At 48.5% G+C, this 16,956-nt stretch overlaps 1 protein-coding gene across 20 annotated transcripts in view; it reads right to left on the bottom strand.

Moving 5' to 3' along the window:
• KLC1 (kinesin light chain 1) overlaps nt 1-16,613 on the bottom strand; it is a 53,025-nt gene extending 36,412 nt beyond the window's left edge. For 5 of the 20 annotated variants that reach the window (XM_059183251.1, XM_059183255.1, XM_059183254.1 and 2 more), the window contains exons 1-2: nt 16,326-16,609; nt 1,499-1,760 (exon numbers count right to left, since the gene is read on the bottom strand). In XM_059183251.1, the coding sequence (XP_059039234.1) occupies nt 1,499-1,759 (261 nt within the window). In that variant the 5' untranslated portion in view covers nt 1,760; nt 16,326-16,609. Of the gene's footprint in view, nt 1-1,498; nt 1,761-15,601; nt 15,761-16,325 lie in introns of those variants that run through there. The other 15 variants (XR_009355926.1, XM_059183248.1, XM_059183252.1 and 12 more) reach the window with 5 other exon arrangements.
• Nucleotides 16,614-16,956: the final 343 nt, after the last annotated feature.

Here is a 16,956-nt window from a genome sequence, read left to right as displayed (position 1 = left end):
ACACCTGGGCAAAGTTGGCTCCAGTCTGTTCTCTCTTTAGACAACGCAACTGCCCTGCCCTCTACTATCCTCCTACCTTTGACCTAAACTCCAGAAGGTGAGGCTGTTTCCTCCTCCTTTTCTTAACTCGAGTATCTGCCCAACTGAAAAGAAAGTCCATATTCACATCACTTTTCAGTAACAGAAAATGCCTTCTAATACACTCACAATAACCAAGCCAAGTTAAATTCTACAGTGAGGTCTTTCACACAGTCTGGATGAAGAACTCTAAAATCAGGGTCTGGACGGTTCCTGTGACAAACGGTGTTCTCTACATGAAAATGGAAACTAGTGACCCAGCAGCCCCATTCAGCTTTCATCGCTTACAAGCGGAAAGCTAAGGGGCACCTGGGGGAAGCAACAGGTTAAATGTCTGACTCTTGGTCGCAGCTCAGATCATAATCTCAGGGTCCTGGGATCGAGGCTTCCCCGCCTCCAATGGAATCTGCTCGAGATACTCTTCCTCTCCCTCTGCCCCACCCAACGATGCGCGCACTCGCTCAAATAAATCAATCTTTAAAAAAAAAAAAAGAGGAAAGCTAAGAAGAAAGAAGCCAAATTTCACTGTGTGATTTTTGCCTAAAATATGCTGGCAGAACCACATATTATCAAGGGGCAGGGCTACCACAAAAGGCTTCTTTTCTTTTCGGACTGACTGATCTTAGGGGGAAGGGTGAGGGAAAGGGAGACTCTCAAGCAGACTCCCCGCAACGAGGCAGGGCTCGACCTCACTGACCTCACTATGAGATCACAACCGGAGCTGAAACCAGAGCCGGATGCTCAACCGACTGTGCCCCGCCCCCCAGATGTTTCTAATTTTTTCACCACTATGTCCCGCATGATAAAAACAAAGGTTTAGTCATATATATAGCAATCTCGTCTTGGAGAACTGCAGAAACTATTAGCTGTTGGTCAATATCCATTCTCCCTTCTCCCTCAGGCCTAAGAACGTGGACCTTGAAGTAGGCAGAGCACATCCCCCAGGCTCCTCACCACCGGGTGTGGCCAGTGAACCGTCCGCAGCGTTGTGCACCAGCTGGAGGAAGTAAAGGGAGGACGTACACCCTTCCCGTCCTAGAACGGGGTCAGGTGGCTGTGGCTGGAGCTCCAGCTGAGTCCACAAAAAAGACTGTGCACCGCAATGCAGAGGCCTGCATGTCCCTAACGACCATGCAGCTACACAACCCTTCCAGGCGTAGCCCACCTCGGTATTTCTTTATGTCTACGATGTTTAAGCCACTGATTTCGTTTTCGGATACATGCAGCCAAATCAAATCCAAAATGGCAAGGTTACCTCTATTTTGGCTCTGCTCTTTAAAATTCAGACATGCCCAAATCAATCATCATTTATATACTGTACAAGCTGATCTCTGTTATCCTAGAAGTATATTTCAAAACAAAATCTCCGTTCTCCAGACTGTCAAGTTCCTACTCCTGTCGGAGGCGACTTCATTCATACCTGTGCCTCACTCAGGCCAAGCTCCAACATCTCCAGAGACTTTCGGATCATGTTTGATTTCTCTTCCACCAGATTACTTTCGTCATCTTTCTTCAAACACTTCAGCGTCTCCAGCAAACTCTGTAAGATGGAATTGTGCTCGTTCTTCAGAGCCTCCAGCCCCTGAATCACTTGCTTTGTCTTAGAAATAATCTCATCCTGTGTCAGCTTCTCCAACTTGTCTTCCTTTATATACACCATCGTGGACATGTTGTCGTACATTCTAGAACAGAGGAAGGAAGACAGATGAGGCATCTCATCACAGGTGTCATTTATGTTACACCTCCTATAAAATACACTGTGTGAAAACTTTTAGATTAACATTTTTATAGGTGAATAATAAATGTGTGTATCTGTTACTTGCTGAAATACTGTACTGTTCCTCTTTTCCCTCTGCAGACCAATTTAATTACTTTTCTGGCTTATACCTGAGTTCTTTTTAATGGGAGAAATGACAACACTTGAAATTAATGCCGAAGAGTAAAAAGCACCAGAACACCCAAATGGCATTTCTACAGCACAAAGCCTCCGCAAACAGGAGTTCTCTGAATGTCTGCAAGCTTTTTCCCCCTTAAAAAAAAGTAGAAGGGGCAGTAAATTCTTGGTAACATATTTACCAGACAAAGCCTTGAGAACTGGTCACAGCTGGAAGGAAGAAAACCAGCAAAGGAACATGGGAACAACCAGAGAAGCAGGAGAAGGACTAGGTCCGTCGGCAACACGGCAAGAGAGCAGCGCGAGCAGAGCCGTGGGCAGGAAAAGGCGCGAGGAGGGCGCGGGCTAGGTGAGCCTACGGGGTCCCACTAGCCGAGAGGCCACCAGATTCCAGTGTCTGGAACTGGCTTTAAAATAATAAAATGAGGAAGAAAAAGGAAAGGGGCATATAAAACAGTGTCAGCACACCCGTGACTGCTGAAACTAATAGGTCTTAAACCCCCTAATTCAGTTAAACAGAAGAAAAGGTCACGGTGAGCATGAACGCGGCTCGGGAGACCGACGCACTGAAGTCACTCAGACGCGCGTCACCGTGACCCCCTTCAGAGCACTGGGCACTCCCCGAGGTCCTGCGTGCTGTCACGTATCGTTCGTAGCGCCCTGAATGCAAGCCCTGTCGGAAAGGCAAGGCCTCGATCTTGTACCCGTCCCACTACGTCACATCCCCAGGACGGCGCCGAGCCCTGGCCGACCGCATGGTGCAGGCCTGGACAGACAGACAGACGCCCATGCAGGAAAGGAGCGGCAAAGCACCAAACCCGTGCCTAAGGAGCGCACCGTACGGAGCCCCTGCAGTGTTCAGTGAGCACGTCGGATGCCTGAAGCCGAACACTGGCTCACTATACTGGAATTAAAATTCAAAACTCTACTAAAAAACATTAAATCCTATCAACTATAGAAACAGTCAGTGTCCTCTCTCTGTAAAGAAGGGAAGAGAGGGAGTTTTGTTTATAAAAAAGAAAAGAATGGGAAGGGGCAGAGGGTTTTATGCCCCACCCCCTGCACAGGAGAAATTTTATATACTTTTTGCCCCACTCCGCTCCCCTCCAGCAACTCTCATTTGCTTCCCGTGATGAAGTGCCTTTTAAAGTTTGTCTCCCATTCCAATTTCACCTTATTTTTTTTCTCCCTTCCCCTATGATCCTGTTTTGTTTCTTAAATTCCACACGAATGAGGTCACATGACAACTGTCTTTCTCTGGTTGACTTATTTCACTCAGCATAATACCCTCTAGTTCCATCCACATCGTTGCAAACGGCAAGATTTCAATTACTGATGGCTGAGTAATAGTCCACACCCCACATCTTCTTTATCCATTCATTCATGCACATCTGGGCTCTCTCCAGTTTGGCTATGGTGGACGCTGCTGCTATCCATACTGGGGTGCACATGTCCCTTCGGATCACCATATCTGTATCTTTTAGCTAAATACCCAGTAGTACAATTGCTGGGTGGTAGGGCAGCTCTATTTCCAACTTTTGAGGAAACCCCACAGTATTTTCCAGAGTGGCTGTACCAGCTGGGGCAGGTTTAAAGAGAAGTAGCAAGGGATGCCAGGGTGGCGCAGTCAGTTAAACATCAGCTCCTGGTTCTGGCTTAGGTTGTGACATCAGGGTCCTTGGATCACCACCCCCTCCAGTCAGGTTTACCTGAGCCTGCTTGGGACTTTCTCCCTCTCCCTCCCCTTGCCCCACTCATGCACGCACACACCCTCTCCCAAAATAAATAAGCCAAATCTTAAAACAAGGGGGGCCTGAGTGGTTCAGTGGGTTAATCCTCTGCCTTCGGTTCAGGTCATGATCTCGGGGTCCTGGGATCGAACCCCACATTGCGCTCTCTGCTCAGCAGGGAGCCTGCCTCCCCCTCTCTCTGCCTGACTCTGCCTACTTGTGATCGCTCTATTAAATAAATAAAATTTTTTAAAAAATAAAAAGAATTCCATAGCCAGCCAAACCCTCAATCAACTGTAGGAACAGGAGAGTAACATTTTTAGACATACCAGATCTCAAAAACTTCTACCTCTCATGCTCCCTCAGGTTCAGGAAAATGAATGCAAGCAAAATGGTAAGTCGAGAAGAAAACATGACAATAAAGAGAGAGAAAACATGGACTATGGGGCACAGGTTCACTGTGGGGAAGACAGAGCTTCGCACCAACCTAGGGACAAGTGCTGTAGGCGAGGACAGATTAGAACCAACTTAAAAAGGAAATGAAAACAAGATAATTGGGGCGCCTGGGTGGCTCAGTGGGTTAAAGCCTCTGCCTTCGGCTCAGGTCATGATCCCAGGGTCCTGGGATCGAGCCCCACATCGTGCTCTCTGCTCCACAGGGAGCCTGCTTCCTCCTCTCTGCCTGCCTCTCTGCCTACCTGTGATCTCCGTCTGTTAAATAAATAAAATCTTTAAAAAAAAAAAAAAAAAGAAAGAAAGAAAACAAGATAATTAGCTCCAAAGGAAAACAAAAGGTCAAATAGGAAAAGTAATCATCATTTACTACATAGCTCAGCTCCTGCATTTATAGAGTCTAAAAATATAAACGGTTAAGACTATCTAAACAGGGGCACCTGGGCGGCTCAGTGGGTTCAAGCCTCTGCCTTCGGCTCAGGTCTCTCTTAAATAAATAACTAAAATCTTTAAAAAATAGATATATGTATACATACATACATATATATATACAAATACATATATATATTTTTTTTTTTAAAGATTTTATTTGTTTATTTGACAGAGATCACAAGTAGGCAGAGAGGCAGGCAGAGAGAGAGAGAGGGAAGCAGGCTCCCTGCTGAGCAGAGAGGCAGACTCGGGACTCGATCCCAGGATCCCAGGGTTCTAGGATCGAGCCCCACATCGGGCTCCCTGCTCGGCGGGTAGCCTGCTTCTCCCTCTCCCACTCCCCCTGCTTGTGTTCCCTCTCTCACTGTGTCTCTGTCAAATACACAAATAAAATCTTTAAAAAAAAAAAAAAAATTAACAGGCAATACAATTTTCAACAGTGTGACAAATTTTACCAAACCTTACCCCCCTCTCAAAAATTAAAAACAAGAGGGGCACATGGGTGGCTCAATCAGCTGAGCAGCTGACTCGATTCTGGCTCAGGTTGTGATTCCGGGGTCATGGGACTGCCCCCACACCCCCGACTGGGCCACACTTGGGAAGAGTCTACTTGGCCCTCTCCCTCTTCCCTAACCCCTTCCCAGTTCAAGTGTGTGAAAACACACACGTGCTCTCTGCCTCTCAAATAAATAAATAAAATCCAAAAAAAAAGAAAGAAAGAAATAACGGGGCACCTGTGTGGCTCAGTCGGTAAAGCATCTGCCTTTGGCTCAGGTCATGATCCCAGGGTCCTGGGATTAAGCCCCACACCGGGCTCCCTGCTCAACAGAGGGTCTGCTTCTCCCTCTGCCTCTCCCCCACCCAGCTCCCGTTCTCTCTTGCTCACCCTCTCTCTTAAACAAATAACTAAAATCTTTAAAAAATATATATATGTATACATACATACATATATATACACTAATACATATATATACATATATATATTTTTTAAAGATTTTATTTGTTTATTTGACAGAGATCACACAAGTAGGCAGAGAGGCAGGCAGAGAGAGAGAGAGGAGGAAGCAGGCTCCCTGCTGAGCAGAGAGGCGGACTCGAGACTCGATCCCAGGACCCTGAGATCATGACCTACGCCGAAGGCAGTGGCTAAACCCACTGAGCCACCCAGGCGCCCCTGTTTTTTTTTTTTTTTTTAGGGAACATGTGGAGTTAGTTTAGTGGTGATGGCTGCCCGACAGAGGAACATACTAAAAAATGCACTAAATTGTACACTTTAAAATGGTCACTACTACATTAAATGACTTGCATCTCTATTTTTTAATTTTTCATCTTTTTAAAAAAATTTTATTTATTTGACAGAGAGAGACACAGCAGGAGAATGAACACAAGCAGGAGGAGCAGCAGGCAGAGGGAGAAGCAGGCTTCCCGAGGAGGTGGGAGCCCGATACGGAGCTCATCATGACCTGAACCGAAGGCGGACGCTTAATGACTGAGCCCCCCAGGCGCCCCATCTCAATTTTTTAAAGAATGTGATAGAGGGATGCCTCGGTAGCTCAGTGGGTTAAGTGTCTGCCTTTGGCTCGGGTTGGGATCGAGTCCCACATCAGGCTCCCTGCTCAATGGGAAGCCTGCTTGTCCCTCTCCGAGCTCTGCTGCTTCTCCTGCTTGTGCTCTTTCTCCGACAAATAAAAATAAATTTAAAAAATTTTTTAAAGATTTAATTTATTTATTTGACAGAGATCACAAGTAGGCAGTGAGGCAGGCGGGGGGGGGGGGGCAGATGCTCCCGCTGAGCAGAGAGCCCGATTCGGGGTTCAATCCCAGGACCCTGAGACCATGACCTGAGCCGAAGGCAGAGGCTTAACCCACTGAGCCACCCAGGTGCCCCACAGAACTTTTACACCAATACTTTGGCATTATTCAATGTGGAAATAACCCAAATTCTATCAACTGATAAATGGATACACAAAATGTGGTCTATCCATACAGTGGAATAGTATTTGCCTTAAAAAACAAAAAAAAGGAACAAAATACTGATACAAACTTCAACACGGCTGGACCTCACAAACATTTACTTAAGTGAACCAAGCCAGACACAGAAGGCCACATACCGGGGCTCCAGGGTGGCTCAGTCCGTCAAGCGTCTGCCTTTGGCTTGGATCATGATCCCAGAGTCCTGGGATTAAGCCCCAAGTCTCCCTGCTCAGCTGAGAGCCTGCTTCTCCCCCTCCCTCTCTCCCCTGCTCATTCTCTCTCAAAATAAGTAAATAAATAAAATCTTTTAAGGAAAAAAAAGGCCTGAGGGTTGCCAGGGGGAGGGGCATAGAGAGAGGGTGGTGGGGTTATGGACATTGGGGAGGGTATGTGCTATGGTCAGTGCTGTGAAGTGTGTAAACCTGGCGATTCACAGACCTGTACCCTAGGGGCTAATAATACATTATAGGTTTATAAAAATTTTTTTTTAATTATTAAAAAAAAAAAAAGAAAAAAAAAGGCCACAAATTACATTATTCCATTGATACGAAATGTCCACAGAGACAGGAAGCAGATCAGAGGCGCCAAGGACTGGAGGGAGAGAAGGTGGCGAGTGACCGCTAACAGGGTTTCTTTTGGGGGTTTCAGGAACCTGATGAATTCTTTCATATATAAATATTTCAGTAACAGATGCAAAAGTTTTTTTTGTTTTTTTGTTTTTTTTAAATTAATGATGCACACCAAAGAAAACAAAACCTAAAACCCAACTTTGGGACATAATCTATTTTACCTCTGTCATGAAATCACAGAAAACTTCATTTCTCAATCTTTTTAAACCTATGCTCCCATTCTGATAAATGAAAGTCTCAAGCCCTCTTCAATTTACTTAGAAATTTCCAAATATATAATACATGAGACTAAAAAGCAAAGTGACCAATGGTAATATTACAAGTAAAAATATACATATGTTTTTGATTCTGAAGTTTCAGAACAAAAATCAGGTATACATATTTTATTGGGGGGGAGGGGCACGGAGCCTGATGCAGAGCTCCACCTCGCAACCCTGAGATCACAACCTGAGCCGAAATCAAGAGTCAGACACTGAACCTACTGAGCCACCCAGGTGCCCCAGAACAAAAATCACATAATGCAAAGTCAAAAGAAGAATATTACTTGCTTAAGAAGAAGTTAAACTGGGGCACCTGGCTGGTTGGAAAATCACGTGACTCTTGATCTTGTGTTGTGAGTTCAAGCCCCACATTGAGTGTAGGGATTACTTTAAAAAAAAAAAAAGTGGAAAGGCGGCACCTGGGTGGCTCAGGGGGTTAAGCCTCTGCCTTCAGCTCAGGTCATGATCTCAGGGTCCTGGGATTAAGCCCCACATCGGGCTCTTTGCTCAGCAGGAAGCCTCTCTCTCTCTGCCTGCCTCTCTGCCTACTTGTGATCTTTCTTTGTCAAAACAATAAATAAAATCTTTAAAAAAAAAGTGAAAAAAAATTACTGAATTTATTTTTTTAAAGATTTTATTTATTTATTTGACAGACAGAGATCACAAGTAGGCAGAGAGGCAGGCAGAGAGGGAGGAAGCAGGCTCCCGGCTGAGCAGAGAGCCCGATGCGGGGCTCGATCCCAGGACCCTGGGATCATGACCCGAGCCGAAGGCAGAGGCTTTAACCCACTGAGCCACTCAGGTGCCCCCAATTCTTGAATTTTCTGATGTTTAGTTTTTGTTTTGGTGAAAGCAGGTAAGGCTACAGAGTATGGAGGAGGAGTGTCACTTCCCCAGTTTACAGAACAAAGTTAAGGTTCATATTTTAAGCCAAATCCAAAAAGGGTGGGGGTCTCAATCATTTTCAAATCATGACATTTTTGGGTAAAAACAGAAATGTTATACCCCTTTGTAGGCTTACAACAGTGAGTCACTTTATTTTCTAAATATAACACTGTGTTATAATAACAAACATACTTATCCAACTATACACTGTCTACTCTTTCCCAAATAAGAATCACAAAATTCTACTCAAGGGAGGATGTGCTCCATCAGGGCAGTCCTGATCAGAAGCTTCATCTATGGACCACAAGCTGCCAGCAGCAGCAGAGAGCCAGGGCTGGCCACAAAAGCAGCTCCAGAATGGAAATACGACAACTCATCCTCTGTACCTCCTCCAGTCTCATCTTCCTCAAACCTAACCTCACCTAATCTCACCTTTTTAATCTCCTCTTCTAAACTTAAATCACAAGAATAAAATGAATGAATGAATCATTCTGGTCTAAAAATCACAAAAATCTATGAAGGTGTATTCAACTGATGAATCACTAAATTCTATCCCTGAAACTAGTAACACAGTATATGTTATGTTAACTAAATTGTTAACTAAATTGAATTTATTTTTTTTTAAAGATTTTATTTATTTATTTGTCAGAGAGAGAGTGAGTGAGAGCGAGCACAGGCAGACAAAGTGGAAGGCAGAGTCAGAGGGAGAAGCAGGCTCCCTGCGGAGCAAGGAGCCCGATGTGGGACTCTGGGACCCGATCCCAGGACGCTGGGATCATGACCTGAGCCGAAGGCAGCTGCTTAACCAACTGAGCCACCCAGGCGTCCCAACTAAATTGAATTTAAATAAAAATTTTTTTTAAAAAAGGTGTAACTCTCAGCAGATGCCAGTGGAGAATGCCAAACACCTTCCTTCTGTGTGTTCCCGGAACTTAAATCATGCCCAAAGGAACATGAAAAGATTAGGAAATCCTGAGTTGTTTGAGTATGACTGAGAGAAACACTGATGCGACTTAATACGAGTTCACTTGTGGAGCAATAAATTTATATTTTTTGCACACACATGAAAAAAAGGCAAAATGTTTTAATACTAAAAACTCCGTAAGTACACCAGCCATTCTGAACCTGTTTCCATCCTAAAACTATAACCCACTGGATAAAACAAAAGCTTGCCTTTGCCTCTCGGAGGAGTCTGTCGCCAACGCCCTTGCAGAACCCAAGGAATAAAGGCAGGCAGGACTCCCTGGGTCCCTTTCCCAGGCAGGCTCAGGAGGCAGCTGCGTGCGGCTGTTCTGAACCAGCCACCTCTATGTACTCCACGATAACCTAACCACACTACTGTGTGACGTGTGCAAGTAGCCCAAAGAGAGTTCACTTCGCTTGTCAATGACCATGCTGCACCTAAGGAAAGAGTTTTCAAGGCGGCCATGTCCCCCACAGTTGATCAGGTGCCTAACACCCCCCCCACCACTGCATGACTGAGCAACGGCTCCTGGCCATAGCCAGACAGTGGACTAAGTAATTCAATCTGTCCCACAGACCCATCTCTTCAGATGCAAATTTTAAGCATGACAAACTACAGGGAACTACATGAAAACAGAGAACATGCTTCTTCCCAAGTCCTGAATGAGTAAACCCAAACGCTGCAGATGTCTCTATCACAAGTCACTGGTTGAGCCAACAAAAAGGAAAAACACCTTCATCGGACAGTGTGACTAACAGATTACAAAACAGGGTGTTATGGGAGTCTGGGGCAAAAAAATATAAAGACAGAGAGTAAGGGGAGGGATAGGGTGGCGGGGTGATGGAACTGGGGAGGGTCTGTGCTATGCAGAGTGCTGTGAATGGTGTAAGACTAACGATTCACAGACTTGGACCCCTGAAGCAAATAATACATTATATGTTACTAAGATAAAATAAAATAAAAAATAAATATAGAGAGGGCGCCTGGGTGGCTCAGTGGGTTAAGCCGCTGCCTTTGACTCAGGTCGTGATCTCAGGGCCCTGGGATCGAGTCCCGCATCAGGCTCTCTGCTCAGCAGGGGGCCTGCTTCCCTTCCTTTCTCTCTGCCTGCCTCTCTGCCTACTTGTGATCTCTCTCTGTCAAATAAATAAATAAAAATCTTTAAAAAATAAATAAATAAAAAATAAATATAGAGAGTATTGATTATGTAGTTAAAAAGCACCATTTTTATTTCAAAATGAGAAACAAATTAACATAATATCGTAACAGGGGCATCTGGGTGGCTCAGTCTTTAGGACTCTGCCTTCGGCTCAGGTCATGGTCCTAGAGTCCTGGGATGGAGCCCCGCATGGGGATCCTTGCTCAGCAGGAAGCCTGCTTCTCTCTCTGCCTGCCGCTAACCCTGCTTGTGTTCTTTCTCTCTCTCTGACAAATAAAGTAAATTTTTTTTTTTAAATGGTTTTGTTCCAAGAACAGAATAAAATGAGATGTGGTACACAGATGCCTCGTCTCCCTCAAGATTCCTAGGCCCTTGTGTACATACGTCTCCCAGTTCATCAAGTCCCTCTGGGTACTGCTGTAAAGGGATTTTGTAGCAGATGTAATTAAGGCCCCAAATCACTTGACCTTAAGAAGGGAGATTAGGGCTGCCTGAGTAAAGCCTCTGCCTTCGGCTAGGGTTATGATCCCGGAGTCCTGGGATGGAGCCCCGCGTTGGACTCTCTCATCTTCGGGGAGCCTGCTTCCTCCTCTTGCTCTGCCTGACTCTCTGCCTACTTGTGATCTCTGTCAAATAAATAAATAAAATCTTTTAAAAAAAAATTAAAACCAGACAGGAAGATTATCCTGGTAGACCTGACCTAACCACATGCCCCTTTACGTATTTTTTAAGTTTTTTTTTTTAATTTTTATTTTTAAGTAATCTCTATACCCAGCATGGGGCTCAAACTCATGACCCCAAGAACAAAAGTCTCATGCTCTTCTGACTGAGTAACCCAGGCATCCCTCATATAAGCCTTTTTTTTTTTTTTTTTTCATATAAGACTTTTAAATCTGGGTCTAGAAACCACAAAAGAAAAGAAGTCAGAGATTCAAAGCGTGAGGAATTCAGGGTGTGGGAGCTTTTCCACTCTGGCTTCGAAGATGGAGGAGGCCACCTCAAGGAGCTGAGAGAGCCCCCAGCTGACAGCCAGGAAACAAGGAAAGTAGGACATCAACCCTACAACCAGAAGAACTGAATTCTGCCACAACCCCAACAGCCTACGAGAGCCCTATGAGCTTCGGAAGACAAAGGCAGCCCAACACACAATTGTAGACACGTGAGCCACTCACCCGCAGTTAACTGGAATAAATGTGACTGTTTTAAGCCACTAAATTTATAATAATCTGTTCCATAATAAGGAAAAATCTAATACAAATTTCATACTACAAAAGCTTTAGAACTTAATATTTTAGTTAAAAAGAATAGAAATTATGGGTGAACCTTGAGGACAATATGCTAAATCAAAATAGTCACAAAAGATCAAATGCTCTACTCTTCGTTCTGGGACTGTGAGTTCAAGCCCCACGTTGGGTGCAGAGATTACTTTAAAAAAAAAAAAAAGCTTAAAAAAAAGACAAATACTGTATGATTCTAATTATATGAGGTATCTAAAGTAGACAAATTCATTGAATCAGAAAGTAGAACTGTGTTTAGGGTAGGGCAGAGGATAGGAAGTTGTTATTTAATGGACACAGAGTTTCAGTTTTGCAAGATGAAAAGGTTCTAGAGATCTGCTGCACAACCCTGTAAATATACCTAATTTTTACCACAGTTGTAAAAGAATAGAAATTAACATTTCCTCCCCTGTTTGATTAATACGAATCCTTTTTAAATAGGTGGAGTAAGGGGCGCCTGGGTGGCTCAGTGGGTTGAGCCGCTGCCTTCGGCTCAGGTCATGATCCCAGGGTCCTGGGATCGAGTCCCGCATCGGGCTCTCTGCTTAGCAGGGAGCCTGCTTCCTCCTCTCTCTCTGCCTGCCTCTCCGTCTACTTGTGATTTCTGCCTGTCAAATAAATAAATAAAATCTTTAAAAAAAAAAAAAAAAAAAAAAAAATAGGTGGAGTAAGTAAATTTAAGAAAACACCCCATTGTGGATTCACCACAGAAATGAAGGCTCAATCAGCTTTTACCGATCACCTCCTCTAAGCCAGCCTCGGTGAGGAACACAAGTGCAGTGACAAGGCGGTGCCTGGAACAGTCCATGTGAGACCGCAAGCCCACGGAGTCACCGCAGCCACGCGGCATCACCCGGGCTTCTGAAACGGAAGAACTGGCCAAGGACTTCCCAGATGAAGGCAACTGGAGCTTGGCGTTACTGCGATTCCCGACAGCAAGGTGGTTCAGCTTGAAATGTGCGAGCAGAAATACCTAAATTAGAAGCCTGACATCACAGCTGTTTGACGTCAGCTGTTTGTATGTCAACTGAACTTCAATTAAAGTAAGTACTTTATTTTTATTTCCTTTTTAATTTCATTTATTTACTTGACAGAGAGACACAGCAAGAGAGGGAGCACAAGCAGGGGGAGTGGGAGAGGGAGAAGCAGGCCTCCCGCTGAGCAGGGAGCCTGATGCGGGGCTCAATCCCAGGACCCCGGGATCATGACCTGAGACAAAGGTAGATACCTAATGACTGAGCCAACCAGGTGTCCCAAAATAAGTACATTTTTTAAAAATAGTTAAGACAAAAGTAAATTCTGAATTAATTTTGAGGGAAGAATATATTAACTGTGAGGCTGCAGGGCCGAAAGACAGAAGGATGCCTTAGCACGCCTGCCTTAGGAGGTAATATTCTGAGGAAAAATTTAAAAAGTCACTAATAACCTCCTAGAAGCCAAATCAAAGAGCTCTGTCCATCCAAATTTTCCTTGACCTCTTAGCCAATTTGACACCGACCTCCTTCTCCAACTGCAAACAGGGCAACTCGACCGTCTTTACGTGTCAGAAGCTCTCGGAAGAGCCCCTGGCTTTCAACAAGGTGATGAGGTCTCCCCAATCTTGATCTCCAGCCTAAACATTTGTCTTGAGCTCCAGACCTCCATCTCCAACTGCCTACCGGTCCACCTGGGCACCCCAAAAGTACTTCCGACTTAATCTATCCAAAACCAAGCTCACCATCTCCCCCTCCTCCTGTTTTCCCCATCTTGATGGGTGTCACCAGCCAGTGAGCCGCCCAAGTTAGAGAAAGGGAAGGAATTCTAGATGCATTCGTTCAATAAACATTATTAAGCATTTACAAAACCCCTGCCCCGGTGGAGATCAGGGGCGTTAAGTGAAAGAGACCAACAGTAAAACGATAAGGAATACTGTAGTGAGAAGTGCTACGGTGCACGGGGAGGCAGGGACCCAGTGACCGCAGAAGAGCAGGCTCGGGATGAGCCTGCCGTGTGTACCTGAGGGAACACATGGGGGCAGAGTGCTTTTAGGACACCGGCCAAAACTTAGCAGAGGAGTGACACGTCACTCCAACTTAGATCTAGCATCTCGCTCTGGCTGTGAACACGGCCTCTCCATCTCTTCTGGACTGCAGCCCTGCCCTTACTCCAGACTGGTCACTCCCAAGTCAGGCTGCCATAACTCGTGAGGCCCTCTCTAGTCCATCTGCACCCCTGTTCCTATCGTCCCTCCCTTAAGTCAGGAGCTCTCTCAGGCCTACTAGGGCTAATGGCTTCTCATCGAGTCTCACTTGGTTCAAGCCACCTGCCATACTAGCTCCGTTCCCGCACTCAAGAATGCGCCAATCCTTTACAAAAAAAAACAAAAAAACAAAAACGAACCCCCCGCTCCTCCTTGCCTTCCTTCCCTGCTTTTCCTTCCCACCCTCACCCTTCCTAAATTCCGTCCCCTCTACGCCAGCACCGCTTCAAGGCCTGTGTCCTCCAGTATGGCCACTACCAAATCCCACCCCTCACATTGGGCCAACTGTTCTTTTCTTTGTGTCTCATACCCAAAACCACCTTCTCAGGGCACTCAGCACAGTATCTCACCTCACCTGCGGTCCCCAACCACGTCCTCTCTCCCACCAGACTATGAGCTCCGGAGCTCCGCCAGCCACTTAAGACCATGCTTTCACCACTGAACATGCTAATCATTTTTATTCTACGTCCTGAAATTTGACACTTAAAACCTGCCTCTACGTCTGTTTGGGTTATTACAGATCACTTCCTTGTTATATAAAGTTCTGGTTTCTTATCATATTTATGTGTCCATGTTACATAAATCCTTCAAATTTATCAATTTTTGACTTTTATAGTCCCATATGGAAACCTACACACTGGCTTATCTATTATCAACATTATGAAACATGCTTAAAAATATATAGTTTTTTAAAACGTATAATTTTAGGGGCGCCTGGGTGGTTCAGTGGGTTAAGCCGCTGCCTTCGGCCCAGGTCGTGGTCTCAGGGTCCTGGGATCGAGTCCTGCATCGGGCTCTCTGCTCCGCGGGGAGCCTGCTTCCCCCTCTCTCTCTGCCTGCCTCTCTTGCCTATTTGCGATCTCTGTCTCTTTGAAATAAATAAAAAATCTTTAAAAAATTAAAACACAAAATGTATAATCTTAAATAACTACAGCTAAGCTTTCATCTATTTTAAAATACTTAAGAGCCTATCTGCCCCTCCACAGTGGCATCGGCCCCCTCATCCTTCCTGGACGTACTGTCCTGACTCCCATGCAGGCCCTTCCACCTTCTGGTGGGCTGTCTAGTGTTTCCAGAAGGCTGGACCTCCAGGCAGGTCAATGTGCCAGGTCACGGCGAAGTTACCACCCCGGGCCCTCCGCCCGCCTGGCTAACACCCCAGGGCTGCCAGGCTCCACTGCACCATGATGTTGCATTCTCTGAGAGGGAGAAACCGGCTCTTAGGAGGGCCTGGCCTCCCACACGCAGCTCCCCACAATCTGAAGTGTTCAGTCTTTAGTCTGGCTGTGCGCTCACACACAGGTAGGAAACAGAACGATGAAAGCGCCTTTCCCACCCTAGCGGAAGCTTGCTGCCAACCCCTGGAAGAGGCAAATCCAGAAGGGTAACAAGATCGGGAGACTTCAGAACCTGCCCCAGTTTCCCCCCGGGTCCTCACCCAACTGGTGCTGTGTGTGCTGAGCCAAGGACTCTGATCAATAGCTTAGTCGCGCTGTAGCCAGAAACGCTCAGAACCTAACCAGAGCAGGGAATCCAGGAGCCGCCCGGCTACGTGCCAGTGTCACCGGAGTACCCCGATTTCCCGTGTTGCCGCACTTTCTGCAGACGTTTCTCAAGCACTCCTCACCAATCGCTCCACGCGGATTCCCGACGCGCTGTCTCAGCGCCAGCGCGGACCCGCCCGGGCCACGAACCTCACGTTCTTCAGCAACCCCCGACCCCCAGGCACCGAGGCCACTCTTCCCACGCTGTCGGGTTCACGCGCAGAGGCGCCCCGAGTCGGCCACCGCGCCGGGGCCGCCGCCGGCCCAGGTGGAGCCCGGACGAAGCGTTCCGCGTCTGGCAACGGGAGGCCCGGGGTCGCCGAGGAGGCTCGGAAGCCGGCCCCGCGCCAGGGACCCCGCGCGCTCCCCGCCCGCCCCGCAGCCCGTCCCCGCGAGCTGACAGGCGCGCCCGCCCAGGGCGGTGCCGCGGGAGAGGGCGGGGGCCGGAAGGAAGAGGGAGGACTCGGACAAAGCCACCCGGCCGGCCGCCCCTCCCCGCGCGCCGCGCTCCCGGGGGCGGCCGGACCCCCCCCCCCCAGTCGCGCGGCCGGGGGTCCGCCGCTGTGCCCGCGAGCCGCCGAGCCCGGGTGCGGGGCCGGGGACGCGCCGAAGGGACCGTCCACGCGCAGGGGCCGGGGCCGGAGGCCGGAGGCCGGGCTGGGGAAGGGGCCGGGGCCGCGGTCTCGGAGGGGCCGCGCCGCGGGGGACGGGCGGCTGCGGAGGAGGACCCGGGCGGGGCCGGGCGACTGCAGTCGGAGCGGGCGGGCGGGGACCGCGGCGCGGCCGGGCACGGGGCCGAGGACTCACCGTGCTGCTCCCGCGGGGCCGCGCGCTCGCGCTGTCAGCTCCGGGGGGCCGCGGGGCGCGTGCGCGGAGCAGGACCGCGCGGGGCCCGCGCCTCGGCTGCCTCCGACGCGACGCCGCGGTCACGAACGAGGGGCCCCGGCGCGGCCGCCCCGCAGCATCCTCGGCCGCCCGCGAGCGCTGTCCCCTGCGGCTCCTCCCCGCAGCCGCCGCCCCGCGCCCGCCGGCTCCGCTCCGCTCCTGCTCCGCCGCTCCCGCCGCCGAAAATGGCGTCTCGACGACCCTCCCCCGGCTCGGCGCTCCCGCCCCACAATGCCGCGCGCCGCCGTGACGTCACCGGCCGCGGACGGGGGGCGGGGCGGGGCGCGGCGCGCGGCGGACGCGCAGGAAGGGGGCGCTGGGGCGGGGCGGCACCGTCCTGGACAGCCGCGCCCGCGCCCCTCGCGCCTGCGCGCTCGTCCCGCGAGGGCTGGTCACGGGGTGCCAAGCCGGGTCTTCGCGCGTGCGACTCCCGGGAGCCCGCAGGAGGGGCCCTGAGGGACCGGCTACCCCGCAGGCCCCTCCGGGAAAGCGAGTCTGGGTCGAGACCCGGGCCGCGCGCATCTCGTTGGTCCCTCGCTGCCCCGGGACCCTC

The sequence above is a fragment of the Mustela lutreola genome, chromosome 7 (assembly GCF_030435805.1).
Source record: "Mustela lutreola isolate mMusLut2 chromosome 7, mMusLut2.pri, whole genome shotgun sequence".
Lineage (NCBI taxonomy): Eukaryota > Metazoa > Chordata > Mammalia > Carnivora > Mustelidae > Mustela > Mustela lutreola.
Note: the sequence above shows the minus strand (reverse complement) of the source record. Positions and strands in the feature narration are given on the sequence as shown.